Source organism: Trachypithecus francoisi, unplaced genomic scaffold (genome assembly GCF_009764315.1).
Source record: "Trachypithecus francoisi isolate TF-2019V2 unplaced genomic scaffold, Tfra_2.0 Lachesis_group15, whole genome shotgun sequence".
NCBI classification, from domain to species: domain Eukaryota; kingdom Metazoa; phylum Chordata; class Mammalia; order Primates; family Cercopithecidae; genus Trachypithecus; species Trachypithecus francoisi.
The window spans coordinates 56,893,287-56,916,941 of NW_022681460.1; the positions used below are offsets into that span (position 1 = coordinate 56,893,287).

General features: G+C 40.8%; 1 protein-coding gene and 1 non-coding gene across 5 annotated transcripts in view; one reads left to right on the forward strand and one right to left on the reverse strand.

Moving 5' to 3' along the window:
* Positions 1 to 503: 503 nt before the first annotated feature.
* Positions 504 to 23,655, reverse strand: part of SNX9 (sorting nexin 9) — a 127,285-nt gene continuing 104,133 nt past the window's right edge. For 2 of the 4 annotated variants that reach the window (XM_033234951.1, XM_033234948.1), the window contains 8 exons: positions 19,016 to 19,119; positions 17,695 to 17,798; positions 14,119 to 14,196; positions 8,972 to 9,048; positions 7,474 to 7,563; positions 6,256 to 6,370; positions 4,039 to 4,130; positions 504 to 2,242 (listed from right to left, as the gene is read on the reverse strand). In XM_033234951.1, the coding sequence (XP_033090842.1) occupies positions 2,195 to 2,242; positions 4,039 to 4,130; positions 6,256 to 6,370; positions 7,474 to 7,563; positions 8,972 to 9,048; positions 14,119 to 14,196; positions 17,695 to 17,798; positions 19,016 to 19,119 (708 nt within the window). In that variant the 3' untranslated portion in view covers positions 504 to 2,194. The remainder of the gene's footprint in view (positions 2,243 to 4,038; positions 4,131 to 6,255; positions 6,371 to 7,473; positions 7,564 to 8,971; positions 9,049 to 14,118; positions 14,197 to 17,694; positions 17,799 to 19,015; positions 19,120 to 23,655) is intronic. The other 2 variants (XM_033234949.1, XM_033234950.1) reach the window with 2 other exon arrangements.
* Positions 12,068 to 12,126, forward strand: LOC117098151. Its single transcript, XR_004443208.1, has one exon. It is a non-coding gene; the product is annotated as a U7 small nuclear RNA (small nuclear RNA).

Genomic DNA, 23,655 nt, shown 5'->3' on the forward strand with positions numbered 1-23,655 from the left:
TGTGATGTCTACAGGTTGATACAAATAATGAAAAATCAAAACATCAATGTATCTAAGAACCACATGGTGCGTGTGACCCCTGAGGATATATACACTATATTGCCACGTGAAGGAGAATCTTCCAGGTATCAAATCCCATGGATTCTCTTATTTTCTTTCACATTCCCTCTGCTGTTCCTGGCTCACAGTCGGTGACCATGCTCTGAGGAGCCCGTGCCATCTCCATTCCCCCATCCCTTTTTCACTTTCCTGGCCGCTGCCTCACACCAGTCAAATCCGAATATCTGGGAGGCGGACACAGGGTGAGTGTCTGCTTCTTGCAACTCCCAGGTGTTTATGATATGCTTCCCGGACTGCAACACTGACCTATGGAGCTGAAATGATGAATTCATGTCAGAAAGAAGTAGGATTTGGGGAAGAATTCATTACCTGGACCATTTTCAGCAGCTGGAATAAAAAGCACTTAATAACAACAATAAAAATCACACACAAAGGCCAAAAAGTGTTTTGAAAAAGTGCTTTGAGAATTTACTGTACAGTTTTTTTAAACAATTTATTTGTATGTTGGCTTCTACATGCTCTTACATTTGTGTAAAACATTTATACATATTCTTTACAATTTGTACATATATTAAATGGCTATAGCATAAACATTGTTTTATGGGATTTTATAGAAGAAAAATCAAGTGGGGAAAATTACTTATGAAACATTAACAAAAACCCGTGATATTCAAGAACAAGATGTTCTCATATTCATTTGATTTCCTCATCTACTTATTTTTGGTGTCATTTTATTTACGCTGGCCCAGACTTTCCATTTCCCATAATTATTAGGTCAGAAAAATGAAAGCAGTGGGAGGGAACGCAGTAAGGCACCTGTGGGAGATGGAAGCGCTCCTCCGCAGAAGTGAGACGGTGGCTGCCAGTGTTGAGTTAGAGCTGTAGGTGTGCCAAGGTCCTGTTTTGCTTTATGCCATTAACTGAAGTGCTGGTGCTCAGAAACATCCTGTGTGAAGTTTCGGATGTAGTCAGGAAGGGCACTGGTCTGTTATTTCTTTCCAATCTCAAAGTCCTCAGGATTCTGTACGCTGTTCAGGCTGCAACCCTTCTCAGTCCCTACACTTTTCCATCTAATGGGGAGGGCAGGGGTGCTAAACTGTGCTTTTTCTCTTTGCTGATTACACCAACTGGCCATGAACCCGCCATCCAAATCAAGCAGTGTGCCATCCCTGCAACAGCCCTTCTCATCACGTTGGAAGAGCAGCCAAAGAATAAGAAGGGACGAGAGGCTCCGGGGTGCTGGGTATGGTGCCCTCTTCCCCCTAGGCCCTCCTGAGCACAGCCACTCACCCGTTAGACCAAAGCCACAAAACTCTCTAAAAAGTCCCTCAATTCTTCTAATGTATTCTTTATGGCATAAAACCTGCCTTAACCATGATTAGGAAGAAAGTGCAAAGAGAGAAAGCACTGGTCCTCACATAAGAGCAACACATCAGAAATGACGCTGAGGACATGGGTGGCCAGGGGTATCTGCTCATCTGCCAGGCTGTGGGGTCCCCCTGGAGGGACATGGGATGGCCCACCTGCCACACACCACGATGGTGCTGGCAGCCCCGGGGGCCCCCGGCATCCTCCATCCTGAAGTGTAAGCACTTGAGCCGTAACTGTGGCAGTGAAAGGCATAAAGACTTCCCTCAATGATAGGAACCCCAGAGGACTGAAAAGAGTTATAAAAATATACAAACATAGATATTTTTTGTTCTGGCATAGTTCGTATTTTTAAGAAAGTAATTAGTAATTAATTATCTGACACCAGGTAAGAACTGGAAGATTGTGGGAGACTTATAAATTATATAAGATATATAATTTATAAGACATATAAATTATGACTCTGTGTAAAATATCAGTGGGGAGAAACCCCTCATTCTCCATTGAAAATTCTGGTAACTTTTAAGTACTTTCCAAAAATAGAGATGATTTCCACTGGTTTAAATAATGGATGCGGAAATGAACAAAAGACCATCCCTAAATAACTGATGCGTTTAGGGTGGCTAATAAAATAAACGCAGTTTTTTGCAACTGTTTCTTTTTGGTTTTCTTTTTTTTTCTGAATAATAGGGGGAAAAAAGTTTTGAATTGCATTGCCCCAAGTCAGGAGAAAGCGCTCAGCATTCTCTTCAAGGCCCGTTCTGTCCTACATCACCGGAAAACGGCTGAGGGCCTGCCTCAGCTTTTCTGCAATCTGACAAGAAAGCAAAACAAAATAACGTTGAGATATCACTCCCATTACGACCTCACAGTATTCTTTATTCACAACTCCAACAAGTTAAACATTACAGAAATTCCAATTCTTTAACTGGTCTTTTTGGCACCAGCCCTGCCCCGCGTTGCTGCTGGAGAGACCTTAACCCTGAATGGCACTGGCAGCACTGAGGCCCAAGCTGGCCCTGGTGGTCCCTTCCCGCCAGGGGGCGTCTGCACGTGCTCCCTGCCTCTGCCCTTTCCTCAGATGAGCTGGGGGCTCAGGCCTTCATGCTTGCCTAGAGCCCCCTCCTTTCCTGGAGGAGTATGAGCTTCCAGAATCCCCTGAAGGTTGTGTCGCCCTGGCCACACCCTGCTCTGTCACTGCTGGGTGTGTGGACAGCACGAGCCTGCCTGTGAAGCTAAGGAGGCACTGGAGTCGTCTACACGCCAGGGCCTCCTGCTCCTTAAGGCGCAGCTGTCTTATCCATTCCTGGATGCTAAACATCCAGAGTGAGGGCTTGGTATATAAGAAACACTCAATGTATGTCTGCTCCACGAACACACACGCAAATTTTAATAACTTAAGGGTTGCTGTGCCATAAAACTTAGATTGAAAACCTGACAATGTTGTATCAGCTACTTAGGTTTATGCAAAGACAGTGATGAAATACACGGTTTTCTATTCTGAATTACAATGTATAAATAACTATATCATACTTGGACTTGAAAATCAATAAATCAACATTATCAAAATTCGGAGAGTTTCCCTTGCATTATTTTCTCACACAGACAAATGTAATCTGTTATATTCTAACATACAATGAAAGGCAAATCCACAATGGCACCAACTGACGGGAAAAGTGTGCATTTAAAGAGCACAGGGCCCATGTCCTGTAAGGGTTATGGGTTTAGGTGAGTTCCTCCCATAAGTTAGTCTCCCAAACCAACTGTACAAGACACAATTCACAAATATGCATTAGGCACATATCAAGCACAGTTCTCCTTTAAGAACTGGCTGCTGGAGACAGGTGTTTTCAGCAGTGTACAGTTTGCAGATGCCACCAGTATGGCTGTGAGCAGAGGGCTTGCAAACCACTCCCCATGAACATGACTTAGATCCCATGGCCAGAGGAGAGCTGGGTAGGCAGCAAGGCCTCCAGCGGAAGCTGGATTCTACATTATAGAACTTACCTGCAGGTGCCTGAGGTGGACATGCTACTAGATCTTTGTTTTCTGGTAAACAACAAAATTACTAGGCAAAGGTAATAAAAATTTAAGTTTTCGTTATTGTTTTGTGAATAGAACCGTTCCAGGTCTCACTTTTTTGTGTTTTCTTTGTCTGCGATTTCCATGGCACACTGTGAAAACCTCATTCATGAAAAGCAAAGGCTGCCTTTGGTTTCCTGCGTGGTGCCAGGCTCCTGTTCCAGCTGCCAACAGAGCCCCAGGGACGGCTGGGTGACCTCATCTCATTCAGAACCGTTCCTGGTGCACAGAGGCACAGAGAGGCTGTGACATGCGGGAAGGAGCCACACAATAAGGAACGTCTTGGGGCCTTGCAACTAGCATCCAAGACCCTGCTTCAGAAGAAAACCTTTTTTTAACCCAGTGTTACCCAAAAAGCAAAGGGCAGATAGAATTAGGAGATTAAAAAAATCCTGTCCAAAATTTAGGCTCCTTTGGTTTCTTACTTAGGATTAAAGAAAACAAACAGATTAACTTGACATGGTCAAAGTGGTTTACCAGGAACCCTCTCCTCAAGCACATGTGAAAGGCACGTGGACGCCCACTCACCGTTTCGTAAAACTGCACTTGCTGCTCCAGGTACAGGCGGATGACACTGTTGTAATCATAGATCCGATTACTGTGAAAGTGATTCATCTCAGCTACAACCAAAACCAAAACATCAATCAGTTTTCCCTCCAAGTTTTCAAATGTCAACATCTGGTTTCTCTGCTCAGTTACAATTAATCATCAACTGGACCTAATCTGGTTGGCTGCAGTACAGTGTCAGTTCTTGGCAAACCACTTTACTAAGAGATTAGAAAAACAAGTTGAGCCGGGCGCAGTGGCTCACATCTGCAATCCCAGTACTGTGGGAGGCGAGGTGGGTAGATCACCTCAGGTCAGGAGTTCAAGACCAGCCTGGTCAGCATGGCAAAACCCCAACTCTACTAAAAATAGAAAAATCAGACGGGCGTGGAGACAGGTGCCTGTAATCCCAGCTACTCAGGAGGCCAAGGCAGGAGAACTGCTTGAACTCGGGAGATGGAGGTTGCAGTGAGCCGAGATTGCACTACTGCACTCCAGCCTGGGCGACAGAGCGAGACTGTCTCAAACAAAACAAAACAGTTAATAACAAACATTACTTTCCAGTACACGAATGACTTACACTGACTTGCATATTCAAAACTATAAAATCCAATACAGATAAATCACCCAAATGTAGACTATTACTCTAACAGAACTGATCCAAGAGAAACTACTTGGTCATACTTGCTACAGATGACTGCAGTTCACAGCTTCCAGTGCGTCTGCATTGGACCTAGCAAGGCACCTGGGGGCCCTGCCCCACTCCCTCCTGCACAGCAATTGCTTCAGCAGGTTTCTGGTGAAAGGCCGGGCAGCGTGTGGGACAGTGGGAGGCCCTTCCTCAGTACCGGGAGCTTTGCTGTCCATGAGCACCAGCCACGCTGTCAGAACCCAGACTCTCGGAGGGCAGAAGGACTGGATGCTGAGGGAGAACTTTCTTCATCTTTACTGAATACCTGGATTCCTTATCTCTCTGTGCCCCTCTGCCCCTACCCCCAACTTTGGAGGAGTCTTTATCATCAGAAGGCCTCACTGTCTCCGTTGGATGCCTCCTACTCCGCCTTCTCCCAAACCCTCCAGGCTGAGAAAGCCAGCGGCTGCACAGATTCCCATGACACACACTGTTCTACATTTTACATTCAGTTATTTGAAGTTGTACAAAGCTTTGTGTTTATCAATTTGGATACCCTCAAACACAAGTTCAAAACCAAATTTCCCATTTCAAACCCTTCAAAACCCAAAACTTCAATCAGGTTTCCTCATTTTTGCTGTAGTGGCCTTGGCTTTGGACACTCCCTCGTCCATCTCTTTCTCCCATGAATGCCCCAGTCTTGAAAGCTGTTCCTTGGAAAAGCCTGCAAATTTGTTTCCTTCTCTTCTCCCCAGTACCACATCTTTAGGTCCTCAAAGCTCAGACTACAACAGTGATGGTCTTCTGGTTGGGCTCTTGGACAGTGTCCGCATTTTCCAATCTCCTCTCCATAACCAGCAAATCCTTCTCCCTTGATTTTTTTTTTTACTCCCTTTTAATGGCTTCTTAATGCCCACATCAAGTCTAGAGTTTTCAAGTTCTTTCACAATCAAAATTTATTTCCCAGTAACCTCTAAGTATGTTTTACTCTTTCATGCCCATTACACAATCTAGTACCATGATTTTGTGGCTTTTGTTCCTAACAGAACATGCTCTCCATTCTCTGCCCATGCAAATGCCATCTACCCATCCGCCAAGAGGAAAAATCCACCTGCTGCTCTCATCTGCTCAAAAACACTCAAACCTATACAAATTCATGTCTTTTTTTTTTAAACACAAAAAAACTGTGCCTAAAATGACATACCCAAACCCCTTCACATTCCATGATCCCAAGGCATGCAGGTTACAGACTGCTAAAAGCTGAGCTCTGGCATTTAATAGAGCATTATGATATCACAGATTGCAAAAGGAATCTTCAATGTCTCTCAGAAATAATAAAATGTGCAGTTTTAATCAAGCTATCATTCACAGCTAGATAAGGTGGACAGGTGAAAAATTAAATAAATATTACAGATTTTCATCAGTACTGGGATCCTGCAAACAAGGGGCTTACAAGCGTCTCAATTACTTATCAGATGCTCACATCTGGATTTCTCTCTAGCAAGGGAAACTTTGCTGGGGAAAAAAAAAACCTCCACCAGCACCTCATAAGGACCCTTGCATCTTACCTTGCAACGCGTAAGACATGGTGCTGACTCTTTTCACCATGTTCTGTTTGTCTTGTGGGGTGATTTTACTTGTTGCAACGAGTTTGTCACTTTCTTTCACTTTTTCTATTGCTCCCTGTGAAATACAAAATACAACAGTATGAATAAAGCTGAAATGATTAGTCATTAGTTTAAAATATAACAATGCTAATATATTCTATAACTGATTTGCTACTGAACAGGAAATACCTCCACAAAACAAGAAGAGAGGAAAGCATCTAAATTTAACTTCCTTCAAGTCCCTTGGAAGCAAAAAGGCTGCTATTCTTGAAAAATGTCACTAAGCTAAAATGAACAGTTTTATGCTACAACAAGAGAGAAAAGCAAACAGCACACCATCTCTGTAATATTCAGAAGCCAGTGCCATTTGAAGAGTAGCACATAATGGAAATCAGGCATTAGCAGGTTTTGAAAGTTATGTGCCTAGGTACAGGGCAGTGTGTGCACACAGGCACTTTCTCTCTCTTCTTTTATACAACAGAATATTTTATAAGCTAGTGCCTCAGTGTTCTGATTGTAAGTCCAGGGCTTTCCTTTGATTTTTTTAAGAGGTGCTGAATCCACTTAAAGACTTAGATGGAAGTGGCTGGAAAGGCTGACAAACATTTCCCACTCCAGTATCATCATGCTGCTCGTTATTGAGGACTGTCTGGAAAGAACAACTCTATACTCTTGCATTAATTAGGCTCTAGGCCTACAACTCTGATGCTGCTGGCATACATTTCGACAACAAGCTAATTGTTCTGAGATTTATATTAAGTTATCTGAAGTTGTACAAACTTAATTTACCTACGGTACCCCTTCATGATATTTAAGTTACAAAGCAGAATGCTAAAATGGCCACATGCCAGCACTGTTAAGATCACAGACCAGCCATTTGCAGAGATTTTCCTAACAAATCCAAGTACATCACAATATACTAGACTACTATGGTTGACATAAAATACTCACAACTCATGCCTGAGGTGATGTACAGACTTTTTAAAAAGGGAGAGAAAACCAGAATTCATTATGTGAGAACACCCCAAACCAATTTTAAAATTCAGTTACAAAACCTTTCTAACGGGAATTACAGTTTCTTTTTTAATAATAAAGATAAACATATAAAACCAATACTACTGTGCATGTCTGCCTGCTTCACTTGCTGTTGTCTTCTATAAATGTCTACAATCAGGTTACCTTGTGAGTGCCAATGATGTCAGGAAAGCAGCCAAGAAAACCTTTATACTCATGATTACATTCCATCAGGAAATGGAGATCTTTCTTTGGCTATAACAAGATACAAGCTGATTGTTACTAGCAGAGAAATTCAGAAAATCAAGGAAAAGAGAACCATTATATGCAAAGACTGTAAATCCTGCATGTGCTACACTAAATTACTGAGTGTTAAGCATTCAGATCACTTTTTCTAAAAGAAAGTAGCTCCCAAGACTGCCTTTCTTTGACTCTTATGTTGTAAAGAAAATGACAAAACATCATGTAATTTTTAAGTTGGTTTGTAAACTTAAAAACTTTACACCCAAACTATACCACCATGAAGGAAGAAAGTTCAGCTAATGCTGTATGTTTACATACAAATGAGTTGCTGTAGTTTAACTTCTAAATATGAGCAGAGAATATAAAAATGTTATTAAAACACTCAGTAATCATTTTAAGTGGCAATTTAAAATTTTTCTATTTTTCTGAATTGTAATTTTAATAGCTGTTACTCACATCTCTAAAATGAATGCATTTTTAGAAATATTAGCAAAGTAGCCCATAACCACATTAGTGTGTGTACACATGTGTGCATCCATAAACACAGCTTTAAGTCATCCGAAAAAAATTTTTTTTTAATTAAGGGATTAGAAAATAACTTAGATTCTTCTTAAGGGAACTTATTATCTGTTACCTAAAAAAAAAAAAAAACCCTGAAATTGGGGTACTAAAGATTCCAATAAAAGCTATGTAGCTATGACAAGGACCTGCCCTGTCCTGGGGACTGTAGCAGGTGCTTTTTTTTAATGAGCTGTTAAATCTTGAGAACCATACAGGGTAGGCACTACCACTGCAGATTAACAGATGAGGACACCATGGCTCAGAGAGGCTAAGCAATGGTCCATACAGATCTGAGCCAGCGTTCTTTCCTGTTCATTAAAATCCCCTGATGGCTAAGAACAGATCAGAGGCATCAATACTGGGGTACATTCATTTAGATTTCTTTTCTTCTGAGATAGGGTCTCACTCTGTCACCTGGGCTAAAGTGCAGTGGTATGATCACGGCTCACTGCAGCCTCGACTTTCTGGGCTCAAGCGATCTTCCTACCTCAGCCTCCTGAGTAGCTGGGACTACAGGCATACACCACTACACCCGGCTAATTTTTTTGGGTTCACTGTGTTGCCCAGGCTGGTCTCGAATTCCTGGACTCAAGAAATTCACCCGCCTTGGCCTCCCAAAGTGCCAGATTACAGTTGTGAGCCACTGTGCCTGGCCTATTTAGATTTCTTGATGACAAATTTATCCATCCACTTTGTCTTAATCTAAGAAACCATGATTAAATACAATTAACAAAAATACACAGAAACAGAAAAGAAGAGGGTACTTATTTGGGAAGTTTGTCTTAAGACATGTTTTAAATTAAATATGTGGACTAGATAGCATCAAATCGTAATTGGAATTGTGTGATTATGTTAGTACCTGTTCTGCCACGAGACTGGCAATTTCTTCATAAGTCTTTCCCGCTTCTGTTATTGCATCATTGAGATCTGTTTCACCTGAAAACGACCAATTTTATCAGTGGTTATAAGTTGTACATATTTTCATTTCACTTGTTAAAAATTTTATTATTGATTTTATTGGTAAATTTTATTATAGAAACTTTCAAACATTTTCAAAACTAGTGGGAACAGAATGAATGCCCATCACCCACCGTCTGCCCTCCCCACCACTGGCAGCTCTCGCCAGCCTCTGTTCATATACCCCCCGACCTGCTTTCACCGGATATCAATATCTCATCCATAAATCCTGCCTAACAGATGAGGACTCTAAAACATGAGGCAGTACCATTATGACACCGAAGACGAGACTGTCACTCTGCTATAATGAGGTCTCTCTCAGGGCGAGTTGGCTGCTTGAATCAGGATGTAAAGGTCCACACAGCACAGAACTGATGCGTTTCTTAACTCTGTGGATTCTTCTTCCTCAGCCCCTTTTTTCCCTGCACGTTTCTTTTCGTGGGGTGTTGAACTTGTTGTGTGCCTTGGTGCTTGCATTCTGGATGCTGCTGGCTGCATCTCTGGTGATATTTCACACACTCCTCTGTCCCTGTATTCTCTTTACACTAGCTATTAGACCTAGAGGCCTGATCAGAGTCACACGCCACCAGTTCCAGTTATTTCTACTTTTAGAATGTTAGAAAATGATCGTTATCTAGAATGACCATTGTCTGGATCTTTTATTTTATTATTATTATTATTATTATTATTTTTTTTTTTTTTTTTGAGGTGGAGTCTCGCTCTGTCCCCCGGACTGGAGTGCAGTGGCACGATCTCAGCTCACTGCAAGCTCCGCCTCCCGGGTTCACACCATTCTCCTGCCTCAGCCTCCTGAGTAGCTGGGACTACAGGCACCTGCCACCATGCCCGGCTAATTTTTTGTGTTTTCAGTAGAGATGGGGTTTCACTGTGTTGGCCAGGCTTGTCTCGAACTCCTGACCTCAGGTGATCCACCTGCCTCAGCCTCCCAAAGTGCTGGGATTACAGGCGTGAGCCACCACTCCTGGCCAAGGATCTTTTATTTTAGTATGAGTTTGCAAAATGGTGTTATTCTATTTCTACCATTCCTTCTTTATTAGCTGAAATACTTCCATAAGGATCAACTTTCCTTTATCAGTAATATTCTGGTTACCCAGAGGTAGAGTCTGAATAGGAAAAGCAGGTTAAGTGCTTAATTCTTTTTTCTCTTTACAGTTTTCAAAATAATGAGTTAATCCCCTACCATTCTCTAAAAGTAACTGAGATTAATTTCTTAAAAAGCATCTTTATAATTCTGGATTTAAAAATATTTGATATGCTTCATTTCACATTAATTATCATTTTCACTAATGCTCAAATTTTCTTTTCTTTGGCCAGTGGTAGGCTCTTCCAATTGGTATTTAAGTCTTTTGATAGGAATCCTGGTTCATTGCGGTAAGACGTGGACCTTATGATTGGTGCCAGGGAATGCTTCTTGCTACTGGATTGGGTAATTGTTTCTAGGGCTTTAACAGAAAGGCAAATTGTGCATATATATATATATTTATTTTTATTTTTAGAGAGGGAAAACACATAACGAGCTCACACTGATGTTTCCAAAGCAAATTTATGACTTTAGGGGTTTTCTTCATTTATTTTAAAACTTATTTTAAAAATCTTAATTGCTAACAACAGTAACATAATTACATATTTGATTTATCCTACAATATGAAAACAGTTTTAGAAGTTTTAGAATAACAATACCAACATGATATTGACTACATGTTTAGTGAAAATAACTAACATTTTTATAGTCTTTCTGACCTTGAGGCATCTGCTCCTGGGGGCATATAAAATGCCATTTTAAGGTGCTTTGAAATAATTCCTCTGTGTGCTATGCCTTCATCTTGATGTATCAAATCATTTGTTTTATTTTGCCTTTGATTAGGAATTTTTTTCCATTTTGATTTAAATTTGTTTTCTAATAATTACATAAAGCATTCACATTATTCCAAAGTCAACTCTACAAAACAAGATATAATCAGAAGTTTACTTTCCAAGTCTCTCTCCTCCCCCATAATCATTTAAGAATTTTTGCCATTTATATTTCCATATGATCATCCATAACAATATGCAATGTTTCACGGTTTTGTGCAGGGGCCATGCTAACAGTCTATATTATTTCAAGTTAGTACATGAACTGTTAAAGGAGCACTGGAAGTTATTTTTACTATAATCAGAATATTCCTAGGATTCAAACTCATTTACATTATTGCAAGATCGCATAGTATAGCACTGCTCAAAGACACCAACACATCTGAGCAAGTGGATGTGATGAGACACAGTACTCAACACTGCTGACCACTGTCCTTTGCGATGGCAGAAAAGCCAGTCAACAGGAACTTGAATGCTTCCTTAAAATAGTATCTTAAGTAGAATGATATTCAACATAAAACATACATTGAGTATTTTTAATACCTGAAAAAGTGCTATCTGCAATATGAATATTTAATTATGTATTGATAATTACAGTCCAGAAAATGTTAAAGGATCATGAGGCAGCTCCCAGTGGGGAACCCATGGATGAGCCTGTGGAGCCGGGCACAGTGTCTCAGGTTCACGCTCTGCAGCCCACCTTCTCCCCAGGCTGCCCCTGCTGCTGTGCTGCCTCAACCCTGCTGCCACCTGCATCCTTTTCTACTCCACCTTGCTCCATATCATTACATTTCCTTACTTCTATGCTGCTCCAGGCTAAAATTACACAGACTATACAACCCTGGAAAGAATCTGATCACTTTGAAGGTAGGTGAATTCTACTATATTTTTATGAGGATGTGTAATATATGAAAAGATTTACAGCACAAAGTAATTGAAGAACTTTTTAGAAACCATGTCCCAGATTACCAACTGTCTTCTTTTCCCCATCTTTTCAAGACTTTTGGTTCAATTACCTGTATCCTCTATTAATAACAACATATTTCATGAATAGTTAGTGGTATCTTTGTCTCTTCTAGCACTTCCCAGGAAAAGAAGTGAATTGCTATTTTAAAATTCTATGATTCAGTGTTATAGCTCTTTTAGAATTTGTCTAGCAGGTTTTCCAGGTTGCAGGAAACCTCTCTCTGCAACAACAACAACAAAATGTATGATTCAGTTCAACATCGTTTCTAAGGTTTCTACGTGACTCCAAATTACTGGGGATCCCAGCAACAAATTCTGAAGTTACTAAAGGGGTAATTGTGGGGCTTCTATTTTCAATTAGGATATGGACACTGCAGGAAACTATTGCTCTTGGCGTATTACAAAAATACCAAATCAACTAAAAAAGTCATGCCTTTCTCTCAAGTCACTGAAGCACCATGAAAATGAAGAAATTCAAATCAACTAAATTCAGAAAAGGGTGCGCTCTGCCCCGCTAGGTGATGGGCTTCCCGGGGGCATGTGGGCTAGCACGAGGCACGGGAAGCTGGAGGAACCTCAAATGCAGAGCTGGTTCTCCCACAGGGACTTCTGTGGCCTAAGAGGTGACAGTGGGAAGCTGTGGGCTAGGCTGAAGAACAGTAAGAGGGCTGTAAGGTGAGGTTCAAGGAAGGCAGATTGCAGCTGAGTTCTGACACGTAAGAAAGCATCAGGACCAACTGGCCAAAATTCCAGCATCTCTAGGACAAATGTTCTCACCCTGTTGAGACATCACAGAGCCACCATGCTAAAAGGGCTCCAAGGCATCTGCCTCCTCCCTAAGCAATGGGCGTGGCTCTCATCTCAGCTCTTCCATCACCCACTTGTTACCTGGGCCAAGATGCTTCTCTGTCCTGGCCTTGAGTTGCTAGTCTAGACCTCAAAGACCACTTCTGGTCTAAAAGTGTCAACTGTAAGACATGGTAAGGCCAGGGCAATGAGAAGTATTCCCAGGTGGGAGCCCTAAATCTTACATTTTGGTGAGAAACTAATTTCTTATTAGTTTATTATTAAAATATTCAGAAACTGACATTCAAAGCACTGTCTGCCCTGAGTATCAGGACCAACACCTGTACCAATTCTATCACTTCTGTGACAGGAGATAACAGATTTAATAGGTACCACCTAGCTGACAAATGCCTTTTCATTTTTTTTTTTTTTTTTTTTATTGAGATGGAGTCTCACTCTGCTGCTCATATTGGAGTGCAGTGTTGTGATCATGACACACCATAGCCTCAACCTCCTGGGTTCAAGCGATCCTCCTGCTTCAGCCTCCAGAACAGCTGAGAATACAGGTGTGTGACACCATGCCTGGCTAATTTTTATTATTTCTTTGTAGAGATGGGGTCTCCTTATGTTGCCTGGGCTCTTTTTCCTTTTAATAAAAAGAGCTAACTTGTTCTCATTAAGTGCTGCCAATGTAAACCATGAACTCTAAATTTCATGGGTAAGATACATATTTATAGGGTAAGCTGAAACAGTTAAGGAGAAAACAGGCAACACACACTTACTACTTGGTCAAACATTTTTCCTTGAAATGGCCTTGATGAAATCTGGCTTTTGTTTTTTTGAGACAGGGTCTTGCTCTGTCACCCAGGCTGGAGTGCACTGGTAAGATCACGGCTCAGTGCAACCTCTGCCTCCCAGGCTTAAGTGATCCTCCCACCTCAGCCTCCCAAATAGCTGGGACTACCTGTACGCACGACCATACCCAGCTAATTTTTGATTTTTTTGTAGAGATGGGGGTCTCAACCATGTTGCCCAACCTGGTCTCAAACTCCTGTACTCAAGTGATTTGCCTGCCTCAGCCTCCCAAAGTGTTGGAATTATAGGTGTGAGCCACTGTGCCCAGTCAAATCTGGCCTCTGTTAACAGGAAGACTTGGCAGAGAAATGAAACTGATGGCCTTGAAACAAAAATGCTACACCTGAGAGCAAAAAAAGGTAAACAAGCTAGCAAGAAAATACAAATTATAACAACCTTTGGCTTTTCTCAAAAGTCCTAGGATGAGGGTGCAAAAGTCCTTAGTGCAGCAGCCTAGCCAATTTACACACCAACAACCAGGGTGCTTCACTGAGGAGGGAGTTAGCATCTGCAGGCAACAGGTCTGGATAAAGCTCTAAAGGCCCACTGGATGAATGAACAAAGACACACCTTGATAGCCGCTAGAACTGAACACTGTGGCCAAATTCTGCAAGGCCTTTCCTATCTTCTGATATTCCTTGGGCAATGCTGAAAGAGAAAAAGGAATAAACGATTAGTCTTCTGAGCAAACTGAAATGGGATTAAATTATTTCCTGAAAGTGATTACTTTATCGTAATGTTGGAAGTGATTCAAAATAGTCTATATTCCTTCATAAAACATTGTTTCAAAAGTGATTTTTTCAACTGATGTCTTTCAATTATTTTTAATTGACTGTTCAATTAATGGTGGATGCTATTATTACTGACAATCACTCCTACTTTCTCATTCACCAAACGAGAGGTGAGATGGAAGCTCCTTTAGATGATTTCTAGCTTACAAAGTACTTCTAGCGACACTGCACTCAATCATCACGTTAGCCCCTCTACCAGATGCAGAGACACCATCCTCACCATGGAGAGGATTAGGAAAGTAAGACTCAGATAACTGACTTGCCCAAGGTCACATGGCTAATAAATGCTGGATGTGGACTTGTGATTCCAAATACGCAGACTTTCCCACTCTGTTACGGGTGCATAAATGACCATTTGCAAACCATGACCACCGAAGACTGAAAGCAACAAGGTGTGGAGGAAAATACAACAGTCAGACGTCGCATGACCAGGGAAGAGGGGTCTGAGTTTTCTCATCTGTATGAAGAGATGATTTCACTAAATGACCCCTAAGGTTTCTTTTTAAGGTGCTAAGATTCTGGGATCACTTTGGAGAACTTACTAAGAGTCTCTGCACCTTAGGCTACTTTCTTTACATTTGTATGGAGTCCCCTTAAAGGAGCATCTGTTTGCCTTTCAAAAGAAACCATTATTTGCATTTAAAGACTCATTGCAGTTTTTAAAGGAGAAAAAGAAAACTTTTAATGTTTCTTTAAAAAATATTTAGGCCAGAGACATTTGAGGTAAGGTCTATAAGCTGCAGTTATCAGGAAACATGAATCCAAATTACATGAGCTCAGTTAATTTTAATAAACTGTCCACCCTCTGGTACCTCAGTTTTGCCTCTCTACCTAAAGGTGCCTGGCATGTGGTTCACCATGCAGAGTGTATGCTGGAGTTTTCATTCTACACATTAGGAATTTTAAAGAACTATTTTGAGAAAGAGAAGGAGATACGCCTGAGTCAAATCCCTTTCCTCACCCCACAAAAGAGCAGCCTGAGGTCAGCATTCCCTACTTTCTACATTTAGCCTTGTGAATTACACAGGACATGGAGTTCATCGGACATTAGACATAAGGCATTTAATTTTTTAAAAGATATCATAATCCCAAATTTTTATGATATCCTTAAAACATGCAATTGTAAAATTTGCACTCAGGAAAAATGGCTTTCAAAGAACATACAGATTTAAATGATGTGTTATGATGGTCTTGCAAGAGTTTACAGTCAAAATTAATTCACTGCCTTTAGAACTGAATTCTTTCATTTATACTTTAGAACAGTGATCCCCAACCTTTCTGGCACCAGGGACTGGTTTCATGGAAGATAATTTTTCCATGGACAGACAGTGGGTCGGGGGATGGTTTGGGGATGAAACTGTTCCACCTCAGATCATCAGGCATTAGATTCTCATAAGGGCTCACAACCTAGATCCCGTGTATGTGTGGCTCACAATAGGGCGCGAATTTATATAAGAATCTAATGCCACCACTGATGTGACAGGAGGCGGAGCTCAGGCGGTAATGTGAGTGATGGGGAGCGCCTGGAGATAGAGATGAAGCTTCACTTGCCTCCTGCTGTGCGGTGATGGTCCACGTACCAGCCCATGGCCTGGGGACTGGGGACCTCTGCTTTTGAGAACAATGTCAATTCGCCTTTTGTTCATGAGTCATCCTCTATGACCAAAGTCTTGACACAGGTTTTGTTTTCTAGATGCTGCATTTGTATACATTATTTTCTCAGGGCTAATTCTATATATTTAGGATATAGCATCATATTTCTTTGCTATGGGAAAGAAACAACTATTATTCCTGGTGTCTGCCCCTCAAGCATGAACAGCTGGTATGTTACAAGTTCTTTTGTTGGTATAATATGTGGATGGTAAAGCGCCACTGGTACTGGTATTGCCGCTAGTAGAGGAAGAGGTAGAGGTAGCATTGGCCAATGGTTGAGGTAAGGCAGGGCCTGGCAAACTTCCTCTGCAAAGTGCCAGATAGTAAACATTTTAGGCTTCATGGAGCCACAAGTTTCTGTTGAAACTACTCAACTCTACCATTATGACACAAATGTAGCCAAAGACAATAGACAAATAAACGGGCATGGGTGTGTTCCAATAAAACTTTATTTACAAAATACGTGGCAAGCCAAATTTGGCGCTCAGACCACAGTTTACTCACTCCTGATGCAAGGCTTTGGATTTTCAGATCTGGATCGAATAGTAATACTGGCATTGTCTTTGCTGTGCTATCTTATTAATTCATCTACGAGTCACTCCATATTTAGTTTCCTGTTCTTTAAAATTATTATTGGATTTCAAATTCTGATTGTTTTCCTTTTTTAGTGTAAAAATATCACCTTTAAAAAAATCATTACAAGAACAGATCCCTTTCCTATGCTGAGCATCAAAGGCCAATATAAAAGTAGGTATATATTACTCATAATTCAAAATATAAAACATTTTTATTTTTTTAAAACTGAATACAACCAATATTCCTGTATGGCATTATGAGGTGAAGGCCAGAAAATTCTTAGTGATAGATTAGAAGGCCCTTTTCTCCAGAAGTTAAGACATAGCAATAAGAGCAGATCAGATATAAAGGAGAGAAGTCCTAGGACTCTAAGGGAGTCAAAGACATCTGCATATTGGACAGCAGTGAGATCCCAGCATTTCACGGCCTGACAAGTCATTCTGCAGCCTCTGAGCCTGTGGGTGTAACACGGCAGCAGCCCGCAGCATTAGCCCCACAGCTGGATACGTGGCTGTTTATCTATCCTGGGCCACATGTGTGGCGACAGAGCTGCACAGTTCTGAGGAATACAGGAAAAACCTTCAGCAGAATGAAAGCCTACAAACCAAAGAGAAGGAGGGAGGCAGGAAGTTCTTAGGGACACGGCAGAGTGGGCAGAAAGCCGTGACTGACAGTGACACTCTCCCCTCGGCAGTGCTTCTGCTGTCATATTTTTACTACTAACTATACTGGTTTTTCTAAACACTATGGCTTTAGTCAAATATACAACATCTTACCAAATGGATGAAGATTAAAAAACAAAATCATGAGACTAAGAATAACTACAAGCACTCTCAAAACATGCAAAAATGATTAATTTTCCAAAGATTATAAAGCCCCAAATTACTGGAACTAATTAAGTGAACATGGTGCTCCTTATGAGATTTCTTAACCTGGCTTTGTTAGTCAATTTTCTGTGGTTTAACTCGGGTGAAGTGAGATTAAACAGAATCATAGGAGGGACATTACTGCCATCCACCAAATACACTTCTGTTTGAGGCAGCAGGTTCCCTTCTATGATAAGGGACATAAAACTGAGCCTGCATCACCCCCTACGAGCCCAGTGCGCTGTAAGGAGTGGACTTACGCCCCGTGCAGCGCTTCCAGTGCTCCTGCCCCACCGTCAGCAGCTCCTTCACGCCGTCATCCATGGCCTTGGTGAACTTCCCCACAGCCTCACACTTCTGCTCTCTGTGGGCGAAGGCAGCCGTCAGTCACATAAGCAGGAGGAACAGCACTGCTGTGGGGACACTCAGGCCAAATGTACCCACAGGCACTTGTTTCCTTGCACGATAACAACTCCCCTTTCACTAAGTTAGCCTTAAATACAGGCTTGATGCAGACATTTAAAGAACTATGTAAAAAGCGGTGATTTATATTTTAACTTTGCTTCCTTTCTGCCTCTACAATTCTTTGTGAATTTTAAAATTATTCTAAAGTAAATAAAATAATTTATTGAATATCTTATTTAGGAAAATTCCAATCACTGGGGGGACCATCAAATCTATAAAAGAATAATAGGGGTTGCTAATGCTAACTGGCCATTCATTCCAAGTACTCAGTGCAATACAGACAATAACCCGGATACACAATCACCTAAGTGATCTGAAAGATACAGTTCTTTCTAAGGATGTCAAAAGTGTATTTACCAACCTAAAAAGATCACAATATACTGTTAGATGAAAAAAGCAGATTATAAAACAAAATGTCTAGTGTGAGGTCATTTTTGTTTAAACAACCTTTCCTATAATTACATATGTACAGAGGAGGATTTGGGAGACTAAACACCAACATATTAACACCGATTTTCTCTCTGGGTGGTTGAAGAGTTACGTGTATGTGTGTGTGTGTTTCTTGTGTATACTTTCGGTAACACATACGTACTAATTTTACGATAAAAAAGCTTTTTAAAATTAAAAACCATGCAAATTTCTTGTAAGACCTTAAGAGAAAAGGAACTACTCCAAAGTTTCAACTGACCTTGTATTTTAAAAACTAAATGATTAAAATCAACAGATTAAAAAAATATACAGAAAAAGCAGGTTAGAGACTGCTTCCTCAAGGCAATGCTCAAAGAGGTTTGCTGTCTGAATATTGCGTGGGTTTTAGGTGGCTCCGTGCCGCCTGGTTTCATCACACTATTGGAAACAGCTACTCAACACCGTGTCAACTATGAAATCACTGGCTTCAAGGTAAAAGAAAGATTTTAATCTGATGTTGCAGTTATAAAGACAGTACTTCTACATACAAATGATGTTTCCCTTGTCATTGGACTACAAATCCCGCTCATTTCATAAAACTCTAGTCTGACAATTTGAGTTTCGGCTGCGGCTACTCTGGCTGAGGCCTGATGGCCAAAGGAGGAGGGTGCAGATTGAGAAGAAAGAAAACCTGGCAGCGTCTCTCACATTTCTACTAAGTCCAAGTCAGGTGCCTCTGGCTCCATGGTGGAAAATATCATGACTCCCGCCAGCTCATCTTTCTCAGCCTTCCTCTTTCCAGTTTTCCATTCCTGTAAATGAGAACGCTGTAAGGTTCAAGTGGAGAGCACAAACTGGTCTTCAAAATTCCCAAACAGGACCAGCTCATTGATCACCTTTATGTTTCTAATTTTCAGGAAGCAGCTCCCAGTCTATCTCCCTCCTCACCATGGACCAAATACCTTTATACCCCAAATGTAATCTCAGGGCATGAACAGTGTCATTCCACAGAATGGACCTAAAGGGACCAAGTCTTCTGAGAATGAACCGATTCAGTCCTGTTCCCTTTCCAATGGCTACCTACATAAACACAGCAAAAAGAAACACCCTATATACATATATATATACACACACACACATATATATTTTTTGAGACAGTCTCACTTTGCCTTCTAGACTGGAGTACAGTAGCGTGATCTCAGCTCACTGTAGCCTTGAACTTCCAGGTTCACGTGATCCTCCCACCTCAGCCCCCTAAGTAGCTGGGACTTAAGGCGCACACCACCATGGCTGGCTAATTTTTATATCTTTTGTAGAGATGGTGTTTCACCATATTAGCCAGGCTGGTCCCGAACTCCTGGGCTCAAGCAATCTGCCCACTTTGGTCCCCACAAAGTTCTGGGATTCCAGGCATAAGCCACTGTGCTCAGCCCACCCTGTGCATTCTAAGTGCCTCAAATGTTTAGGTTAACTGATTTCTAAAAAGGTAAATGCTTTTCTAAAATATAACACAGAAACCAGTATTATGAGCTTTAAAAAAAAAAAAAAAAACGTACTAAGATATACACATAGAGTACCCCAAAGCAAAAATATCCAGTGCAATGAATGTCACAAAGTGAATATTTGCCTAACGACCAACTAGGCCAGGAAGGAGCAAAGAGCTCCCATTCCAAAAGCACCCCCACATTGTCTTTTCCCCAAGCACTGCTACCTCTTCCCTCTCCCACAAAGGTAACCAGTAATCTCTCTCTTATGGTTTTCATTTCCTTGCTTTTCTACTATGGTTTGAATGTGTTCCCTCCAAACTTCATGTTTTGAAACTTAATAGCCAACGTGATAATATTAAGAGGTGGGGCCTTTAAGCAGTGATTAGGTCATGAGGGCCTCTCCCCTTGTGAATGAGATTAGCGTCCTGATAAAAGAGCTTGATGCAGGGAGTTTGTCCCTTTTTGTTTTTCCACCTTCCACCATGTGGGGACTCAACATTTCTCCCTTTTGGAGGATGCAGCCCTTACCACACACCAAATGCTGGTGCCTTGATCTTTGACTTCCAGCCTCCGTAACTGTGAGAAATAAATTTGTATATAAATTATCCAGTCTCAGGTACTTTGTTACAGCAGCACAAATGGACTTTGTTTAGATGCACCTAAGCATGCATCCTACCCTGTCCTGCTAGTTTTTCAAGCTAGCAAAGAACCCTATAAATGCGTTCTTTGGTGTCTGGCTTCTTTTGCTCAATCTTGGTTAGGAACTACAGTCACAATTTTGTGTAGAACTACAGTTCATTCATTTCATTGCTGTATAACATTCTACTGTATGAATAATACCCAATTTATTTATCTATTCTACTACTGGTAGCCACCCTTATCAAGTTATGAATGAAGCTGTTACGTACATGACTCCTGGTGTCTGTATGCCTGCATTTCTATATTCAGTACATACCCAGGAGTGGAAATGCCAGGTCATACGAGAGGGTTCAACTTTAGTAAATGCCAAACTTTTCCAAATTGGTCTTACCAATTTTCCCCCAACAGGTTATGAGTCCCAACGGCATCTCACCTCACCAAGATGACACTTGGTATGGTCAGTTTTAGCCACTCTGGCAAGTGTGTAGTGGTATCTTGCTGTGGTTTTAATATGTATTTATTGATTGCTAATGAGATTAGGTCCTTTTCTATACATCTGTTGTTGATTCAGATACCGTATTTTATAAAGTACATGATCAAATCTCCTATTTTTCCATTGGGCTTATTGATGTTTTCATATATTCTAAAATCTAGCCCTTCATTGCTTATATATATGTGCAAGTATCTTCTACTCAGTAGCTTTTCATTTGTAATAGCTCTGCTGAACAAAGTTCTAATGTAGTCTAATTTATCCACATCTTTCTGCAGAGTCTTCTTCATGTCATATTTCAGAAATTCTTCCCTGCTCTCTAGGATACGAGGATGTCCCACGTTATCTTCTGTAAGCATTACTATGTTGCTTTTCACATTTAGATCTGTGAGCCACATGGAATTCATTTTCAAGAAAACTATATACAATGAAAACTTTCAAACATATACAAAAGAAGAAAAGTATAATAAACCCCTCAGGTTCAGCTTCAATAATTACCAACACTTTGCCAATCTTTTTTAAATTATCATTAGTTTAGTATGAGATACAGAAGTCATTTACGTGATGAAGCTTTTGGAACTGTGGTGGCACGGGCAGCCTCATGTGATGCCATTTCAGTAGGGATTTACTTCGACTTACACACTTTCTAAGAATGGCACCGCCTCTTAGATTCATTCAGATAAGAAATGACCCTTGTCTAGAACTACTTAGTGCCTCCATATTCTGGGAAAACTTTAACTTTCACACTAACTGGTTAAATCTTTCCACCCCCACCTTTAAGGTCTGATCCAATAGCTACTACTGTTGCTTGCAATACTTTTGAGATTTTTCTGGAAGTATAATGACTCCTTTGGCTACAGTTTTGGGTGCTTTCCTTTCAACCAATACTCAAAGACTGAAAGAAACTTTCCAAGTGCCTGTTTGCTGTGACTCCACAGGAGACCCACAGCTCCACCTTCAGCACATGTGGCCAAGGGAGAAGTGGCCCAGGCACCACTGCTCCCCGGGAGGTGCCAATCTTGTTTCATAGGTACTCTCCTCCATTCTACCTGTGGGATTTTTTTTTTTCTTAAAGCTAATTTCAAATATAATACATATATATATATATATTTGAGACAGAGTTTTGCTCTGTCGCCCAGGCTGGAGTGCAGTGGCACAATCTCGGCTCACTGCAACCTTCACCCCGGGGTTCAAATGATTCTCCTGCTTCGGCCTCCCAAGTGGCTGGGATTACAGGTGTGTGCCACCACACCTGGTGAATTTTTGTATTTTTAGTAGAGACAGGGTTTTGCCATATTGGCCAGGCTGGTCTTGAACTCCTGACCTCAAGTGATCCACCACACCCAGCCTGGGACATATTTTAAAAACATAACAATATCAATAACAACCCTAATACAATCAACTGCAGATTGTAGTGAGGTAGCGAGCACATTTCATTTCCCTGCAATGTGCCATCCAACTGACCCAGCACCAGCTACTGAAAAGACTGTCCTTTCCCTACTATGCTCAGTGCCATGTTTCTCAGAGATCTACTGTCTATTCTGCTCTACTGGTTGGTTTGTCTAGCCTTATGCCAAGTCATGCTTTTAAACATTTTTAGCTTCACAATGAGTTCTGATACGCAATCAAGTCCTCCTCCTAGTTCATTCTTTTCCAAGAGAATCCTGGCAATTCTTGGCATTTTGATTTTCTACATATGGCATCTTTACTGTTTTCAGTCCATGAGACACAGTATTAGAAGACTTATTTAGGTCTTCTATTATTTTTCTCAATAATGTTTCATAGTTTTCTATGTAGATTTTTTTTTTACATTTTCTTCTATTTATTCCTGGATATTTGATACTTTTGATGTTATTGTAAATGAGTTTTCTTTTTTTTTTAGATTTTCGATTTCTGTTTTTGGCTGATAAATACACAATATCTTCTATCCAGCTACCTTACTAACCACTTATTTCTAATAATATCTCTGTAGATTCTTTAGGGGTTTCTCTGTCTACCATTTATCTATATGAGCTGCTACTTACCACAGCATCATAGTTTCTATGTAGTTCTAAACTGTCATTTAGCAAGCAAGGAAATTCTGGCCCAAAGGGATTAAATACCTTCACTAAGATCACAGAGGCAGTTAGAAGTAGCGCTAAGACCAGAACTCAAGTGCCCTGACTCCAAGTTCTTTCTTTTTTCTCTTATACCACTTTTATGACAAGCTGATCCCTCTTTCAAAGTGGCAGTCATTTAAAACAACACAACACAACTGATGTCTAGGATTTATTAAACTCCACCATGCATAAAACATGGCCTTCAGAAGTGCCTTCTAAATCAAATCCTTAGAAAATCTATCAAATAAGCTCTTGTAAAAGTCTTGTGGGCACCACGAAGGTAACAAACTTGGAGGAGGTTTCCTGTAGTTTCTGTAACTACAAAGTAACCAAAACAGTTACTGAATTCAAAGAACTTAGTTTCACTACTATACAGCTACATGACACACACAGTGTGACCGAGTACCCTCTCTCACCATAAATATATACAAACTCCTAAGACATGGTGAAGAGACCCGTGATATACACAAATTCACAAAGACATGGTGAAGCATCTCCATGTTGTCTCATCCCCAAGCTGGTGACATATAACATATCACATGAGCTGGTCAATTCTAGAAATAGTCAATAACTGAAAATAAGGCCCAAATATGTATGTTAAGCGTATGCATACACCTGTAAACATACACCGAT